Source organism: Chiloscyllium punctatum, chromosome 38 (assembly GCF_047496795.1).
Source record: "Chiloscyllium punctatum isolate Juve2018m chromosome 38, sChiPun1.3, whole genome shotgun sequence".
Classification (NCBI taxonomy): Eukaryota; Metazoa; Chordata; class Chondrichthyes; order Orectolobiformes; family Hemiscylliidae; genus Chiloscyllium; species Chiloscyllium punctatum.
In genome coordinates this window covers 26007527-26026726 of record NC_092776.1, presented here as the reverse complement: position 1 = coordinate 26026726, position 19200 = coordinate 26007527, and the positions used below count along the sequence as shown (strand labels likewise).

Sequence of the window (19200 nt, the reverse complement as noted above, 5' to 3'; positions counted from 1 at the left end):
TTTTCCCTTTTATATATCTATAAAACTCTCTTGCAATCTTCTTTTATAATACTGGCTAGCTCACCCTCATATTCCAACTTCTTCCCCCCTTATTGCTTTTTTAGTTATTCTCAGCTGGTTTGTAAAGGCTTTCCACTAATCTTTCCTACATTGTATGCTTTTTCTTTTGCTTTTATGCTGTCCCTGACTTCCCTTGTCAGCCATGGTTGCCTTGTCCTCCCCATTGTATGTTTCTTCCTCCTTGGGATGAATTTTTGCTGAGCCTCCTGAACCACTCCCAGAAATTCCAGCCATTGCTCTCCACCATCTTCCCTGCTCGCCTCCCGTTCCAATCAATTCTGGCCAGTTCCTCCCTCATGTCTTTATAGTGATCTTTACTCAGTTGTGATAATTACATCTGATTCCAGCTTCTCCCTCTCAACTGCGGGGTGAATCCTAACATATTATCATAACCGTCCCCCAAAGGGTCCTTCATCTTCAGCTCCTTAATCCTGTCTGGCTCACCACTCATCATCAAATCCAAAATTTATGTTCCTTTGTAGATTCTACCACAAGCTGCTCCAGAAATCCATCTCCATAGATTTTCCCCAAATTCTCTTTCTTGGGATATGCTACCAACCTGATTTTCAAAAAAACACAGCTCAGGTTTTGTTTTCCATTGAAACTTGAGGTAAAGGAAGCGGCTTGAAAAGTTACATGACTAATAAGCTAGCATGATTTAAAAATAGCACAAAAAAGTGATGAGTTACAGTGGTGACAGCCTTTGGAGTAGTAGCACTAGCAGAATAAAAGAGAAAATATATTTTTGTTGTTTTAACAAAGATTCGTACAAGAAAAATGCATTTGAAAAATGGCTTTTCAAAATTAACAAGGTTACAGCAAAATACATTTGACACCATCAAGGGCTTTTGGCGAAATACAAGGAAACATCAGCCATGCAGAGAGCACAAAACACAACAAATCAGTTTAGACTAGTAACCGGGTTTTAAAGGTTTAAAAATGAAGCCACCTTTTGATATTGTTGGTCCATTATGTTTTAAGGTGGGAAGTGTCACAAAGCCAGTCCAGTTCTTTCCTAAAAACTGTTCCTTGGCTCAAGGAGACTCTGTTCTTAAAGTTTTTCAGAGCGACTCGAGATGGAAAAAAGTGTGTGTACAAGAGAGTGTGTGTGCACCATAGAGAGTGTGCATGAGAGAGAGTGTGTGCATGTGAGAGAGAGTGTGCATGCAAGGGAAAGACAGCGCATGTGAGAGACAGTGTGCATGTGAAAGAGAGTTGCATGCGGGAGAGAGTGTTCATGCGAGAGAAAGAGAGCGCATGTGAGAGAGAGTGTGTCTGTGCCCATGAGAGAAAGAGTGTGAGTGTGTGAGAGTGTGCACTTCTGAGACAGAGTGTGTGCATGTGAGTGAAGAAGAGAGTGAGTGCATCTGCAAGAGGAAGTGCATGCATGCAAGAGATTATCTGCATGCCCTAGAGAGTGTTCTGGTGCTCAAGAGAAAGAGAGTGTGTGCGTGCAAGAGAGAGTGTATGCCAGTCCACCAGCACATTAAATCCCCCACCACCCCAAAATTATTGGACTAGTGTCCTTCTTGCATGCTTTCTCTATCTCCTAATCTATTTTCTTCCTGACATCCTGATTATTACTAGGAAGCCTGCACATAACTCCCATCAGGGTCTTTATTCCTTTGCAATTCCTCAACTTTCCCCACACAGATTCTAAATCTTCCAATTCTATGTCACTTCATGCCATGGATTTATTTTATTTCTTACTAACAAGACAACCCTTCCCCCTCTGGCCATCTGCCTTTCCTTTCAATAGGATCTATGTGCAGCCATGTCTCCATGATACCTACAACGTCATACCCACCAATTTCAATCAAGCTTATTTAACTTGTTTCGTGTATTGCATGCATTTACGTATAACGCTTTCAGTCCCACATTGACTATCCCCTTCTCATTACTGTCATTTTATCTTCTGTGCCTGAAGTTAGATTCCTAACCCTTTCCATATTCTTTGTCCTGTTACTTGTTCTGGAGACTTTAATACCTTCTGCTGAGCCCACCCTGTTTAACCTTTTTAATCATTTTCCATGCAAAACACGCACACACACTCACCCTCACACACTCACTATTTAATATAAAGCCCTATTTATACAATTTGCCAGAACAGCTGGCCCAACATGTTTCAGGTAGAGCCTGTCCCACCAGAACAAATTCGCTCTTTCCCAGTACTGGTGCCAATGTATAATGACTTCAGACTTGTTTCTCCTATACCAACCTTTGAGCTATGTATTTATCTTGTTAATCTTTTTGATCCTGTATCAGTCCAGAGATTATTACCTTTTTGGTACTAATTTCTAATTTAGCCCTTTGCTGTATTCCTTTAGTCGAATCTCTTTCTTCTTTCTACCTATATTGTTGATACCTATATGAACTGAGAAACCTGGATCTTTCCCCTCCCACTCCAAGTTCTTCTGCAGCCCAGGTGAGATTTCCTCAAATCAGGCACCTGTCGGGCAAAGCTTGATCCTGGCCACAGAGAACAGTGTCTACTCCTTTGACTATACTGGCCCTGATTACAACTACATTTCTCTATTCTCCCCCCTCTTGACTGGTTCTCTGTACCACAGTACTATGATCATAGAGTCACGCAGCACTCTTCAGTCCAACTCGTTCATGCTGACCAAGTTCCCAAGCTAAACTAGTCCCACTTGCCTGTATTTGGTTCAGACCCCTCCAAACCTTTCCCATTCATGTTCTTATCCAAATACCTTTTAAATTTTGTATCTCTATCTGCACCTACCACCACCTTTGGCAGTTCATTCTCAGTATAGGCATAGTAAATCTTCTCTGAGCCCTCTCCAATTTAATAGTATCCTTCCTATAGCAGGATGACCAGAACTGTACACGGTATTCCAAGAATGGCTACACCAACGTCCTGTAAAACCTCAGCATGACGTCCTAACTCCTGTACTCAATTGTATGAGCGATGAATGTTGTTGTTGTGTTACCATAGTCTTACCCAACTATAGGGGCTGCTCTCTTATTAGAGAGAAGCGACTGGTGGTGATTTAACCTGAGGGCCATCAGACCTCAGGGGAGGGAAGAGGTTGAGAAGGAGACTTCTTCATGGTAATGTCAAACCAGTGTTGGGAATTGAACCCCATTATTGGCATCACACTGCTCCGTAAACCAACAATCCAGCCAATCTGAGCTAAACCAATTCCCCTGAGCAATAAATGCAAGCATGTTAAATGCCTTTTTAATCACCCTATCTACCTGTGACGCAATTTTCAAAGAATAATGTACCTGAATCCCTCAGTCTCTGTGTTTGAAAACTGTAACTGTATAAGTGCTGTCTGTTTGTTTTACAAAAATGCAATACTTTGCATTTATCTGAATTAAACTCCAACTGCCACTCCTCAGCCCACTTGGGCTGTGTCTCACTCAGGATGTGATCTCCCCTTCCTGACTGTGCCCAGCTTACAAATCTAAAGTAAACCTGAAACTCGTGTATTGTTTTAATGAGAGATAAATTTTCTTTGAAACAATGGCATGTATTTCATTTAGGGTTTCTTATCTGGAGTTCCTTCAGCCATTTGAAGATCGAAGGAGAGCAATCAGGTTGAATAATTTAAAAACCCCAAGCCGAAAACATCAACCAGAGATCACAATGTACACAGAATCCATGCATAAAGGTCTGAACATGGTCACAGAGAAACTGCGAAGAAAGGTAATAGAAAGATTCACAAAGTGGTTCACTGGAGGATGTAGCTAATATTTCACTTTAACTTGTGACAAGTTGTGACAACTTGTGACAAGTCGCCTCAGGCGACTGACTGTGTGGAGTTTGCACGTTCTCCCCGTGTCTGCGTGGGTTTCCTCCGGGTGCTCCGGTTTCCTCCCACAGTCCAAAGATGTGCAGGCCAGGTGAATTGGCCATGCTAAATTGCCCATAGTGTTAGGTAAGGGGTAAATGTAGATGTAGGGGTATTGGGTGGGTTACGCTTCGGCGGGGCGGTGTGGACTTGTTGGGCCGAAGGGCCTGTTTCCACACTGTAAGAAATCTAATCTAATCTAATCTAAAAATATATGTAATAGATTCAATGCAAGTGGGGGTTTGTGTTGCAATCTACTTGGGAGTTGAAGTCGGAATCATTAAGTTGTGGAGAACACTAACAGTCCAGATTCAGAAGCACATCCCATCGGGTTCATTACTTTCAAATCTGATCTAGGATTGTAAATTGATCAGTGGAATTAATTATTAGGCTTTGTGTATAACTGATGGAAATATGATATGACCTACTGTGGGTGTTCCACATCCCAGGGGTGCATGGCTAACCCTTAATGAGGTCTGTTAAAGAATACAAAAGTACAGGGTAATTCTTTACACTTACACTTGTAACTTCACTATGTTTATGAGCTTCACAATATAATGAAAGCTGTAGGAGCAGATTAGCGGAATTAAGCATCGTCTCCCATGCTGATTTCATTTACATTCCCTAGTTTGTGAAGTTGAAGGCAATTTAGAATATTTATTTAGATGCATGAACCAATTGACATGTTTGTGACTAGCATGTTATAAAAACTAATCAAAGCACTTGGGTATCCAATTTGTGTTTGTGTCTTAAAGTGGGAATGCAATATTCTGATGAGCACTGGAGAGAAATGTTCACTCACGAACATCAGTTTTCTATTTAATTTCTATTTTCTGAATGCAGGTGCAAATTGTAGTTCTTTTTCTGCTGCCTAACTTAAAGCTGACAAGTCAACACAACATCATCACTGAATTTATAAATAATAATTTGAATCCACAACTTTTTTGGTTTTCAAGAGTCTTATTACAGCTTGCATAGACCCATATAACAAATGGATACTTAAAATTAGCTTTGGAAAAAGTGTTGGCTGCAGTAGTCTTGTGCTATTGTAGACATTTTGTTCTTCAGGTAAAAATATAAAGACATCAGTGTAGAGCTCAACAGAAAAACTACAATTGTTGGTGATCTGAAAAAAAAATCAAGTTGTAGTAATAAGACATGATATTATCTGGTCTAACCTTAAACCTTAAAGATGTGGTATTCGTATATTCAGTTATTTCAATGGTGGAGCACTGTTGATTTTATAAGATGTTAATTTTGTTGATTTGTTAATATTGACAATTATAGTGACTGAATTGAATGTACAGACTGCTTCTAAGATTCTATTATTCTTTTAATTGCCCTCTTATAGTTAGCTGGTAATCGGAAAACACTGGAAAGGGTGTGTAGAAAATTGGATTTTGCCAGCACTGGATTTCTCACACTGCCTGAATTTCGATCTGTTCTTCGACTCTGTAACATAGTTTTGGATGAAGATGAAATTTATCACATGATGTCAAAATATGATGAAAACATGGAAGGCAAAATTAAGTATTCAAATATTATCAAGAAAATCTTCAAAGCCCCATGAGTATCATTTGTTTGCCCGCTTTCTGCAAATCAGAGTGATTTTTGTTAAAGTCTTGTACAGTTTGATTGGATTTTTAAATGTAATAGCGTCTGTATAAACGGAGACAATGAAGGCTTATGACAGTCATGCATTTCCAATATGATGGTGGACAATCTCAGACTGCAGGTCTTCACTTAATTTCATAAGTAAATTTAGAGTTTAAGGGATTTTAGATTGCAAAGATGTGTTGTAAAGAATATCATGCTGCATATCTAGAAAATTGTGCAAACATTCAGCAAGTCAGGCACAATGCCTGGAAAGTGAAGGAGCAAGTTCACATTTCAAGATTGGTCTTTCATTAGAGCTCTATGGTGATCCTGACATCTGAAAGGACAAAACCTTTTGTTGTTAAAATGATGGATGTGATAAAGGACAAATCTTCAGGTCAACTCAGAATTAAAGTGAGGCAGAACTGTTGAAAAGAAAAACTCAATGGATACAGATGGCAGCACATAGAATCATAAAATGGGTTATAGCACAGAAGACTATTTTGCCATCAAGAGCAATTCACTTTGGCCCATTCCTAATGGCCATTCCCTGTCATTGGCACTTTCTCAGCTCAAAGGAAAGTCCTCAGTGATTATTTGCTCAACCACGGCCAAGTGTCATGTAGGGCAAGGTGGCAGGTCCTGAGTGTCCCTCAACTGGAACAGATATTGAACCCGTGAACCTTAATCTACATGCTGGTTCTCTAGCCAAAACTCTACTGGACCCTAAACCCTTTTTCACTGTAATATTGCAACTTCTGAAACTTCAGAGTAGGAGAATGAATCATGTGCATGACAGAGCTGCTCAGGTTTCTCACCTGCTTGAGTAATTACTTGTTCAACATCTCATGATATGCATTCAACTTTGTGGATTATTAGGTTCGTCAAAAGAGTTACAACATTCATTTTAACATATATTCAGTTTTATAGTTCCAAATGCAAAATGTGTACTCCTTGCACTGTAACTATCAAATATGAAGCCAACAATGTCTCACAGTTGGCTGGGCTATAATGCAGATCTGTCTGGAGGACAAAAGTTCTATTTACAGCTATTTAAATGATATGTATAAACAGATTGTATTTCATGTCAAGTAACCCAGCAATAACTTAACTTACAACGTTGAACAACTCAAATATATGTATGGAGAGAGGTTGTTTGCAGAAGATTAGATTAAATGTGTTCTTATGCCTTTGGGTTTCCAGATACAAAGTCTACCTCATGCTTTCCTATAATTAACGTAATAACCCCCATAAAATGTATGGACTTGTGATTATGTGTATTTTGGAGATTGTTTTCTACTAGTCCTGCCAAAGTTAAAGGAGTTTAACAGGAGCTATCTTGAACAACCTGGCAATGGTAGCCATTTAGACCACTTGGGCACAGCTACAGCCATGAGCTGATCCTTCAAGCTGCAAGCTACAGCACGGATAGCTGATTCTCTGGGCAGAGGGAGGGTGTTGAAATCCTAGGAATATAGAAGTGTACGCTTGCTCCCCCAGCCTCCTCAAATTTGGAAGGCTGCAAAAACCTTTGTAGAAACCCAATAGGCTGTTCTTTGAGAGTGTAGGCCATGCTCCCAACCTGGCTATCAGGTGGGTCCCATTAGCAGTTAATCCTTAATTTCTTGTAATAAATGAAGCATCAATACTCTTTATATTTGTACAACGTGTTGATGAAAAGAAGACTGATTTAATGCCATAATTTCAAATGAAAACAGGATCCACTTAGTCTAGTACAATTCATTGTTGTAAAACTGTTTACTTTGAGAAATGAACAATAAACATAGTATTTTTCAGCAGCGTAGGATGACTCTTAATGGATGCACTGACAAGTGGACTTCTGTCCAAGTCTGAACTGTTCTCACACTCTCTTTCCAATGCTTTGCTGCAATATTGGTGAAGAATACATTTTTAAAGGGTTTTGAACTGACCCCAATGGAAAGAAAATTCAGGAGAGATACAAAACATTCTGCTGATTTGCTGATACCTATGCCATCATACTCAAGATTACTCCCAAATCATTTTTTAAATATTTCTTTTTATTAGAAGAAATTTTTATTCTTTTTAAAAATTATAAAAAGTATAAAAAAGAAAACAGTATAACAATCGTATATTACAAAAACGTTAACAGGAAACTACCTACTATTCTATAGAATACACCAAAACTATCACAGAAAAGAAAAAAAATACAAAACAATCTCTCCATATTGAGATTCAATAAGTAACTGTGCTTAGCGAATTAAATTAGGTTGATCCAGATTGCACTATACCAACCCAATCCAACTTAGAATGAGTCGGTTTAAATAAAATCATCTTAAATTAGCTTAACTTAATTCAAATTAACTTAAAATCAAACTAGACTAAACTAAATTCAATTCAATTCAATTCAATTCCACCACTCGCTGTGCTCCCACCGACGATCCCATTCACGGGCATGTCAGTTGTAAAAGCCGTATTTATCAAGCTTCCTCCACCCAGAGCCCCTGGACCACCAAATCCGACCCCCACGACTATATAAAAGGCCGTGGTCAGTCTTGCCGACAAATCCATATCGATGTAATTTTAAAAGGGCCACCACGTCTCCTAGAATGGTTCTGTTTTGTGGTGTACCACATTAGTGAGAGAATCTTGGGGAAAGTGCTCCATCACCAATGTACGCCAGCCCATGAGACCTGGGGGTTTTTCTGAGATCCAGTTCATTAGAATGTTCTTCCGTGCACAGTGTGAGAGAATGTTAAATAGTCTCTACCCATGGTCAACCAAGCAGGGCAAAGCCGGCAATCCCAGAAGAAAGAATACCGGATCCGCCTTAACCTCGATTCCCAGAATCCCCTCCAACTCACTAAATATGACACGCCAATATTTACAGATCCTGCAACATGACCACAAACAATGTATAAGGGTGCCTGTGCTAATTTTACATTTAGGACATCCTGGAGACATTTCTTTCTTGAACTTTGCTCACCGTTCTGGGGCCATAAGGGCCCTGTGAAGAGTCTTCAATTGCATAGCTTGCGATTTATTGCATATCAAAATTTTCTTCACATTCTCCAATATGTCCTCACACGTTTCAAACAAAATTTCTTCTCCTAGTTCCTGATTCCAGACTCCATTGAGTCTTGCCGTATCCTCCAGGGTGCCTTTCTCTGTAAATGGTACAGAGTACTGACTGAGAGAGTGCCCGCACACCGGACCACTCTTCTCTCTATATCAGGCATATCGGGCTGAGCCAAGAGTGTGGTCTTTCTCCATATGTAGTCCCTAATCTGGAAATAACGGAAGAGGTCCTTCCTAGGTAGCCCATATTTGTGACTTAATTGGTCAAAAGACATCAGGACCTCTCCCTCAAATAAATCTCCCAAACAGGAGACTCCCTTGACTTCCCATGTCTTAAAGCAAGAGTCCATTGACCCCATCTTAAATCCTGAGGCTCCAACTAAAGGGGTGAACAGTGAACCTCCCTCTCTCTACTGCATTATTCTCCACGCTTTGACCATATTTAAGATAATTGGGCTTTTACAATGCTCATCCTCAGATTTTATTCTATCCATAAACAATAAATTAACGAGGGGGGACACCTTACCTAAGAAGACTTGATGTCAAGCCATATCGACCCAGGATCCTTACACACCCAGTCACCCACATGCTTCAATTCTGGGAGATACACACCCCACTCCACCCCCTCAACCCTCCCCATACATTGTGGGAGTTGCAACTTAATAAATTTAATGAGAGGGCATCAACGACACCAAATGAAGAACCCAAGTCAGTCATTTAGCCTGCGCCACACCTGTCTGGGCAGCAACAGCAGGAGCCCACTTGTAGGATACAGTAGCCGAGGAAGAACATTCATTTTAATCAAGGCTAGTTGGCCTAACCAACACATTGGTAATCCCTCCCACCGCTGCAGATCCTGTCTTATCCTATCAAACAATTGCATGAAGTTAGCTCTGTACAGCTGATGGAAAACAGGGGTAATAAAAATACCCAGATAAAAAATACCTTTTTGCGACCATCAAAATGGAAACTGTATTCCATCCTCCAGGTTAGGCACTCCCACCAAGCCCCCCTACGGGCATAGCTTCCAACTTTATAACATTTATTCTATATCCCTAAAAGATGCTGAATAGTTTAATTTTTTGAATTACTCAGGGTACAGACTTTTCCAGATTACCCAAAAATAGGAGAACATCATCAGCATAGGGAGTAATTTTGTGCTCTCTCATTCCTACCTTTGGAGCCACTATTTCAGGATCTTTCCGAATGGCCTCTACCAATGGTTCAATTACTAAGGTAATAATAGCTGCAAGAGAGGGCACTCTTGTTGGCTGCCTCTCCCAACACTAAAATTATCGGACAACACCGTTCATAAGAACTGCTGCCTTGGGATCACTTTATAGCACTGCCACCCACTTAGCGAAAGCCCCCCAAGACCAAAGTGTTCTAGGACTCCAAAAAGGTACAGCCACTCTACCTGACCAAATGCCTTTTCCATGTCCAAGGAGACCACCAAACCCGGAATCAACCTCTGCTGCCATACTTGCTCATTGAGCACCCTCCTTAATGTGATTGGAAGAGTTACGGCCCTTAATGAAGCATATCTGGTCTCCTTCTATAATAGTGGGTAGGACCTTTTCCAATCTCAGGTCCAGCATCTTTGACAGGCTTTTAAAATCTATATTCACCGACAAGAGAGGTCTATATGAGGCACAGTCCTCAGGGTCTTTTCCTTTCTTTAAAATAAGGGAGATATTGGCCTCCCTAAGAGAGGGTGGAAGGCAGTCCTGGTTATATGAGTGATTATACATTCCAAGGATTGGCTGAGCCAACATGTTTATGAACTCCTTGTATAACTCACTCGGAAACCCATCTGGGCCAGGTGCTTTGCCACTTTGGAGCTGTCTTATTGCCTCTTGCACCTACTGTGTTGTTAAGGGCACATTTAAAAGGGAGGCTTGCTCTGCAGTTATGCCGGGGAGGTCCAGGTTCTTGAAAAAAGATTCTATTCTTGCTACCCCAACCTTACAGCCCTCCGACCAGTATAACTCTGCATAAAATTTCTGAAATATGACATTAACCTTTTTTGACTCGTGAGTGATAGTTCCAGTTCTCTCTGCAATGGACACAATGGACTGCGGACCATTTTTCTTCTTAGCCAGATAAGCCAGCTATCTACCTGGCTTATCCCTGTTTGTCCTTTGCAAAGGAGACCTCTCTCTTTGCCGTCTGCATAAGCACTGAATTCAGAGCAGCCCAGAGAACTGTGACCCTCTGCAGATTGACCACAGATGGTCTGTCGTTGTATGCCGACTCGGCTGCTTTTAGCCAGGCCTCGAGCATCTGTTGCTGTTCCCCTCTCAGCCTTTTCCTGGTTGCTGAATATGAGATAATCAAACCCCTTCAGAATGCCTTAGCAGTCTCCCAAAGCACCGACTGATTAGTAGCCTGTAACCGAATTGATATCCCAGAAGGCCCCAAACTCCTTTTTGAAGTACTCTATAAATTTACTATCCTTCAAAAGGAACAGGTCCATGATCCAGTGTCACGCGTCTATTCCATTATCCTTAATCTTGACATCGAAGTACATTGCCGCATGGTCTGAGATAGCTATATTCCCTATCCTGCAGGACAACACTAAATCCAAACAGACTGGTGGAGCAAGGAACATATCAGTTCTCATGTGCCATTTATGTGGGTTGGAGTAAAAGATAGAATCCCTACCATTAGGGTGGAGATATCTCCACATATCCACCAACGCCAACTCCTCACACAAGTCCTCTAGCTGTTTAGATTGCAGGGAGATACCCGAGAGACCCCTTGGCACCCTATCTCCCTTGGGGTCCATGAGACGGTTAAAGTCTCCTCCTATAATCATATGGTGAATCCCAAGAGCCATTAATTTAGAAATTAAGTCAATTAAGAATTTAAGGGGGTGCACCAGGGGATAATAGACATTCAGGATGCAATACTCTTCCCTGTGCATTAAGGCCTTGAAAATGATGAACCGAATTCATCCTTGATTTGTTCTACTATCTGGAATGGGAGGTTCCTTTGTATTGGTATGGCCCCGCCTCTACTTTTGGAGTTGAAAGAGGAGAAGATATCCTACCAAATCCTCCCTGCTGCAACTTCACATGTTCCCTGTCAGTTAATAGACAATAGACAATAGACAATAGATGCAGGAGTAGGCCATTCAGCCCTTCGAGCCTGCACCGCCATTCAATATGATCATGGTTGATCATTCCCAATCAGTATCCTGTTCCAGCCTTATCTCCATAACCCTTGACTCCACTATCTTTAAGAGCTCTATCCAATTCTTTCTTAAATGAATCCAGAGACTGGGCCTCCACTGCCCTCTGGGGCAGAGCATTCCACACAGCCACCACTCTCTGGGTGAAGTAGTTTCTCCTCATCTCTGTCCTAAATGGTCTACCCCGTATTTTTAAGTTGCGTCCTCTGGTTCGGCACTCCCCCATCAGCGGAAATATGTTTCCTCCTGCCAGAGTGTCCAGTCCTTTCATAATCCTATACGTTTCAATCAGATCCCCTCTCAGTCTTCTAAACTCAAGGGTATACAGGCCCAGTCGCTTCAGTCTTTCCGTGTAAGGCAATCCTGCCATTCCAGGAATTGACCTCGTGAACCTACGCTGCACTCCCTCAATAGCCAGAATGTCTTTCCTCAAATTTGGAGACCAGAACTGTACACAGTACTCCAGGTGTGGTCTCACCAGGGCCCTGTACAGCTGCAGAAGCACCTCTTTGCTTCTATACTCAATCCCTCTTGTTATGAAGGCCAGCATGCTATTAGCCTTCTTCACGACCTGCTGTACCTGCATGCTTGCCTTCATTGACTGGTGGACAAGAACACCCAGATCTCTCTGAACAGCCCCTTTACCTAATTTGATACCATTGAGGTAGTAATCTGCCTTCCTGTTCTTGCCACCAAAGTGGATAACCATACATTTATCCACATTAAACTGCATCTGCCATGCATCTGCCCACTCACCCAACTTGTCCAGGTCACCCTGTAATCTCCTAACATCCTCATCACATTTCACCCTACCACCCAGCTTTGTATCATCAGCAAATTTGCTAATGTTATTGCTGATACCATCTTCTATATCATTTACATATATTGTAAAAAGCTGCGGTCCCAGCACGGATCCCTGCGGTACCCCACTGGTCACTGCCTGCCATTCCGAAATGGAGCCGTTAATCACGACCCTTTGTTTCCTATTAGCCAACCAATTCTCTATCCAATCTAGTACTTTGCCCCCAATACCGTGTGCCCTAATTTTACTCACTAACCTCTTGTGTGGGACTTTATCAAAAGCTTTCTGAAAGTCCAGGTACACTACATCCACTGGATCTCCCTCGTCCATCTTCCGAGTTACATCCTCAAAAAATTCAAGAAGATTAGTCAAGCATGATTTCCCCTTCATAAATCCATGCTGACTCTGTCCTATCCTGTTACTATTATCCAGATGTGCCGTAATTTCATCCTTTATAATAGACTCCAGCATCTTTCCCACCACTGAGGTCAGACTAACTGGTCTATAATTTCCTGCTTTCTCCCGCCCACCCTTCTTAAAAAGTGGCACAACATTCGCCGCCCTCCAATCCTCAGGAACCGACCCCGATTCTATTGAACTCTGGAAAATAATCACCAGCGCATCCACGATTTCCCGAGCCACCTCCTTCAGTACCCTGGGATGCAGGCCATCAGGTCCCGGAGACTTATCAACCTTCAGACCTAACAGTCTCTCCAACACCAAATCCTGGCAAATATAAATTCCCTTAAGTTCAGGTCCTTCAGCCACTGTTACCTCAGGGAGATTGCTTGTGTCTTCCCCAGTGAACACAGATCTGAAGTACCCATTTAATTCCTCTGCCATTTCTTTGTTCCCAGTAATATATTCCCCTGTTTCTGTCTTCAAGGGCCCAATTTTTGTCCTAACCATTTTTTTGCCTTGGACATACCTAAAAAAGCTTTTACTATCCTCCTTTATATTCTTGGCCAGTTTACCTTCGTACCTCATTTTTTCTCTGTGCATTTCCTTCTTACTAATCCTCTGTTATTCTTTAAAAGCTTCCCAGTCCTCAGTTTTCCCACTTATCTTCGCTAAGTTATACTTTTTCTCTTTTAACTTTATATGTTTCTTTACTTCCCTCATCAGCCACGCCCGCCCATGTCTCCTCCTGGGATCTTTCTTCCTTTTAGGAATGAACTGATCCTGCAACTTCTGCATTATACACAGAAATATCCGCCATTGTTCCTCCACGGTCTTCCCTGTTAAGGTATTGCACCATTGAACTTTGGCCAGTTGCTCCCTCATAGCTCCATATTTCCCTTTATTCAACTGAAATATTGTCACTTCCGATTGTACCCACTCCCTCTCAAATTGCAGATTGAAGCTTATTGTATTATGGTCACTACTTCCCAATGGCTCCTTCACTTCGAGGTCACTGACCAATTCAGGTTCGTTACACAATACCAGATCCAGAATCGCCTTATCCCTGGTCGGCTCCAGCACCAGCTGATCTAAAAATCCATCTCTGAGGCACTCCACAAAGTCTCTTTCTTGAGGCCCGATACCATCCTGATTCTCCCAGTCTACCTGCATGTTAAAATCCCCCATAACAACTGTAGTAACATCTTTGCGACAAGCCAATTTCAGCTTCCTGCAGCAGAGCGATGTCAACCCTTTCCTTTCTAAGGTTTAAGAGCATCCTCTTTCTTTTAATCACAGCGTGGCACCCTTTTATGCTCCAGGTGCACCATCCAAACGAACCACTAGCCATGACTGCCCACAGCAGCCCGCAGCCCCCGAGAAGAAGAAGCTTATTCATGGTGCACCAAGTGGAAAAACCACAGAATTTATAAGACCGAAAAACTATTCCTACAAATGTTACTAGAATTAAACAACCAACCACTACACTTAACCAAACAAACATTTTAACAACAAACCGCTGGAGATTTCCACCCTCACCCATAGGGGGCATTTGTCCTAAACCTTACAACCTTACAATCCTTCCAGCTAGGGCTGCACCACAGACCCAAGCAACACCAAGACAAAAACAAACTGTTATTTACACACATGGGAGTTAACAGTATGCACTCACCCTGTCCCCTCCATATGTCAACCTCATTTGTCTGCCATAAAAAAATCCTCACCATTGTCATAATTGTCTTTGTTTCTGTTCCACCCAGGAGAAAGTGAGGACTGCAGATGCTAGAGCCTAGAGTTGAAAAGTGTTGAAAATTGCCATCCCATATTCCCAATTCCTTCGCCTCCGCCGCATCTGCTCCCAAGAGGACCAATTCCACTACCGAACAATCCAAATGGCCTCCTTCTTCAAAGACCGCAATTTCCCCTCCAATGTGGTCGACGATGCTCTCTACCGCATCTCCTCCACTTCTCGCACCTCCACCCTTGAACCCTGCCCCTCCAATCGCCACCAGGACAGAACCCCACTGGTCCTCACCTTCTATCCCACCAACCTCCAGATACATCGTATCATCCTCTGTCATTTCCACCATCTCCAAACAGACTCCACCACCAGGGATATATTTCCCACTCCTATCAGTGTTCTGGAGAGACCACTCCCTCCGCGACTCCCTCGTCAGGTCCACACCCCCACCAACCCAACCTCCACTCCCGGCACCTTCCCCTGCAACCGCAAGAAGTGCAAAACTTGCGCCCACACATCCCTCCAAGGCCCCAATGGATCCTTCCATATCTATTGCAAATTCACCTGCACCTCCATACACATCATTTACTGTATCTGCTGCACCTGATGTTGTCTCCTTTACATTGGGGAGACAGGCCGCCTACTTGCGGAACGTTTCAGGGAACACCTCTGGGACACCCGCACCAACCAACCCAACCGCCCCGTGGCTGAACACTTTAACTCCCCCTCCCACTCTGCCAAGGACATGCAGGTCCTTGGTCTCCTCCATCGCCAGACCCTGGCCACACGACGCCTGGTGGAAGAGCGCCTCATCTTCCGCCTAGGAGCCCTCCAACCACATGAGATGAATGTAGATTTCTCCAGCTTCCTCATTTCCCGTCCATCCACCTTATCTCAGTCCCAACCCCCGGATTCTGCACCGTGCTCTTGACCTACAATCTTCTTCCTGACCTCTCCACCCCCACCCCCCTCTCTGGCCTATCACCCTCACCCTCACCTCCTTCCACCTATCATATTCCTAGCGCCCCTCCCCCAAATTCCCTCCCCCCTACCTTTTATCTCAGCCCGCCTGGCACACCAGCCTCTTTCCTGAAGAAGGGCTTATGCCTGAAACGTCAATTCTCCTGCTCCTCGGATGCTGCCTGGCTTGCTGTGTTTTTCCAGCACCACACTTTTCAATTTTGTTCCACCCAACCCGGATCACTTATTTTAACGAGTTCAAAAAGTTATAAATAGACCCTCCATGATTAAAATGCAGTACTGTCGAGTACCTCAAAGAACTTTGGATATTCAAATCTCTCAATTTCTTCTTGATCTCATCGAAGGATTTCTACTTCTTGATTATGGCTCCAGAAAAGACCTGAAAAAACAAAATTTTCGACCCTTTGTGCACCAGGGCCTGTGAATCTCTTCCCAGCTTCCATTATCAGCTTCCGGAAGCTTCCATTATCAGCTGCTTCTCTTTATAGCCCTGGAGTTGCATTAGGACCAGGCTGGGGTGCTGATCTGACCCAGACCTGCGCATCGCAATCCGGTGAGCCTGCTCCACATATACCCAGCCCGACTCAACCTCCAGCCACAGGAGCTGCAGGTGCCACTGTTACAGGAAGTGGACAGGCTCTCACCTTTCTCGCGCTCTGGGAGCCTGACAACTCGTAGGTTTTTCCTCTGACCTTGATTTTCGAGGTCGTCGACCTGATCCAACAGAGTCTGAACCTGGTCTTCCAGTGTTCGGATCCAATTTCCAAATTCTCCACATCAGTCTCCAATGCCACAGTCTTTTGTTCGACCGCCTCAACCCAACGCTTGGATCTGCTGTTCATGCTTTTTTAGCATGGCAGAGATCAGTTCCAGCACCGAGTTGATTCTCTCTCAGAGGTTGTTCGATTCTGTTGGTCCCACAGGTTCAAAGGCGCTGCCATGGGAGTCTGGGCCGGGGCCACGAGTGCCTCCCACACTCTAGGGGAATGACCTGCTGGTTGCAATCCTTTGGCTACCTTTCCTTTATTAGACTTCATCTTCTGAGTTTAAAATGTTCTAGACACTTTTTATGCTATTTTAACAGACTTTTCTTAGTTGGGGGGAGAGGGGGGATGAAAACCCACCTTACTTGGGTTTTGATGTGGAGCCCTAGCAGAGCAGTCTTAACAGTTCGCTGCCATCTTGGATCTCCACTCCCAAACAGTTTTAAATATTTCAAAGTTAAAAAAGATTGAATTCATGTTATTCATCAGCACATTTCTAAGAAAAGTTCTGTAGCATTTTTTGACCTGTGTTCACAACTGATTTGTGACTGTTAATTTGTATATAACATGATTCCACAAATAGTAAGGAACCAAGTGATTACTTATAATGTTCAGCTGGTGATGGTGTGGGAGCCCAGACCAGATCAAACTTTGATCAGACAGTGGGACAATTCCCCGCATTTCCTTAAAGACCATTATACAATCTTCAACGTCCACATGAATTGAGAGAGTGGGCCTTAGTTTAGCATCTCTTTCAACGTGCTCTTATTCCTTCACCTAACAGTCTCGATTGTGATCTTGTGGTGGCTTGGGACTTTGATTCAAAATTTTTTAACCCTGGGAACAAACCACCAGCTGAACAAAGTTAAATCCAGTTCCACTTTATAATTGAATAGAAATTTAATGGACTGCTAACAGATGACCCCCACCCATAACTCTTTCTCCGATATATCGATGATATCATCAGTGCTCTTCCCTCTCTTGTTTGTAATTGGTAAAGTCCATCAATTTTGCTTCTAATTTCCACCCAACCCTTACTTTCACCTGGTATATCTCTGACTCTTCCCTTCCCTTCCTTGACATCTCTATTTCCATTTTTGGGGATAGAATGGCCACTAATAACCACTGTAAACCCACTGACTCCCACAGCTACCTGGAATATACAGCCTTGCACTCTACTTCTTGTAAAGACTCCATTCCATTCTCCCAGTTCTTTCATTCTGTCACATACGTGCTGGTGAGGCCAACTTCAACAAGGGAGCCTCCAAAATGTCCACCTTCTTCCTTAACGAGAATTCTCCAAGACCATTGTTGACAGGGCCCTCAACTGGATGTGATCCATCTCCTGCACTTCCCCCCCACCTCCTTTCTTCCCTCCTGCAACAGTAATAGGGTTGCCCTTGTCCTTACCTAACATCCCAACAGCATCCACATCCAGAAGATCATCAGGCGCCATTTCCACCCTTCCGCCCATAGTGAGATATTACCTCCAGACACATATTCCCCTCCCCTCCCTTAGCTGTCTTCCGCAGGGACTGTTCTCTCCAGGATGCTCTTGTCCATTTTTTCTTCACTCCCAACACACCCCTACAGCCCCACAGCACCTTCGCCTGCAACTGCCGAAGGTGTAACGCCTGCCCATTTACCGCCAGAATCCAAGGGCCCAACATACCTTCCTGATGAAGCAGCACTTCACCTGAACTTCAGACAATCTCGTCTTCTGCATCCACTGCTCACAATGCAGTCTCCGCTACAATGGGGAAATGAAACTCAGACTGGGTGACCGCTTCATTTACATTCTGCCTGCAACAAAGACCCTGAGCTTCCAGTTGCCTGTCACTTTAACACATGACCCTGTTCTCTGGCCAACATCTCTGTCTCAGGCTTGCTTTTGTGTTCCAGCGAAGCTCAGTGCAAGCTGGAAGTGTAGCACCTCATTTTCCACTTGAGGACTCTGCAGCCCTCCGGACTCAAGATCGAGTTCAATAATTTTAGGGCCTGAACTCTGAACTCCCCCCATGTCCTAGCACCACCCCTCCCCCACCAAAACCCACACACCAGGCCTTGTGACCTCTCAGTCTGCCATTACACCCTACGTATTGTTAGCCACTTACAGTCTCCATTAACAGCTATTCACCTTCCCAGACAGATCATTATTTACCCCTTTGTCTGTCCAACTGTCTTCTCTGTCTTTGGATTCTATCCCCACCTATCATTTACTCCTTACCCCCTCTCCCCACCCTATCTTCTGCATAGAAACCGACATTTTCCTAGGTGCCATCAGTTCTGAGGGAGGGTCACTGGACATGAAGTGTTTACTCTGATTTCTCCCCACAGATGTTGCTAGACCTGCTGAGCTTTCCCAGTGAGTTCTGCTTTTGTTTAGACTGCTGTTTTGGATGGTCCTGAAGTTGATTGATCTCTACATACAGAAATGGAGGCCTTTTAGAAAAAAGATTTAACCACAAAATCATGCTGAAGTACTAAACTTGTTTTTTTCATGTCGATGCCCAATAGGTGGCAGTGCAATATCCTCTAGAGTTGAAGAAATCGGGCTGCAGCTCCAGTTTTTCCTAATTCCAAGACTCAATGAAATGTCTAAAGTTTGGCTTGACTGTCAATCTGAGACACTTGTTGTGGCATGATAAGTTCACTTAATTACTGTACCAGGCTATTAACATTTTTAATAATCTGATTTTGTTATTTTAACAAAACGCCTGAGAGACAGTAGTTGTGGATTGTGACTAAACGTATATCGGTATAAAGAACACATAGTATCATCAAATTTA

At 43.1% G+C, this 19200-nt stretch overlaps 1 protein-coding gene across 3 annotated transcripts in view; it reads left to right on the top strand.

The window, feature by feature from the left end:
• Positions 1-7205, top strand: part of LOC140463460 (EF-hand calcium-binding domain-containing protein 6-like) — a 56677-nt gene extending 49472 nt beyond the window's left edge. For all 3 annotated transcript variants that reach the window (XM_072557437.1, XM_072557436.1, XM_072557438.1), the window contains 2 exons: positions 3571-3733; positions 5230-7205. In XM_072557437.1, coding sequence (XP_072413538.1) covers positions 3571-3733; positions 5230-5448 — 382 coding nt within the window. In that variant the 3' untranslated portion in view covers positions 5449-7205. The remainder of the gene's footprint in view (positions 1-3570; positions 3734-5229) is intronic.
• The last annotated feature ends 11995 nt before the right edge of the window (positions 7206-19200 follow it).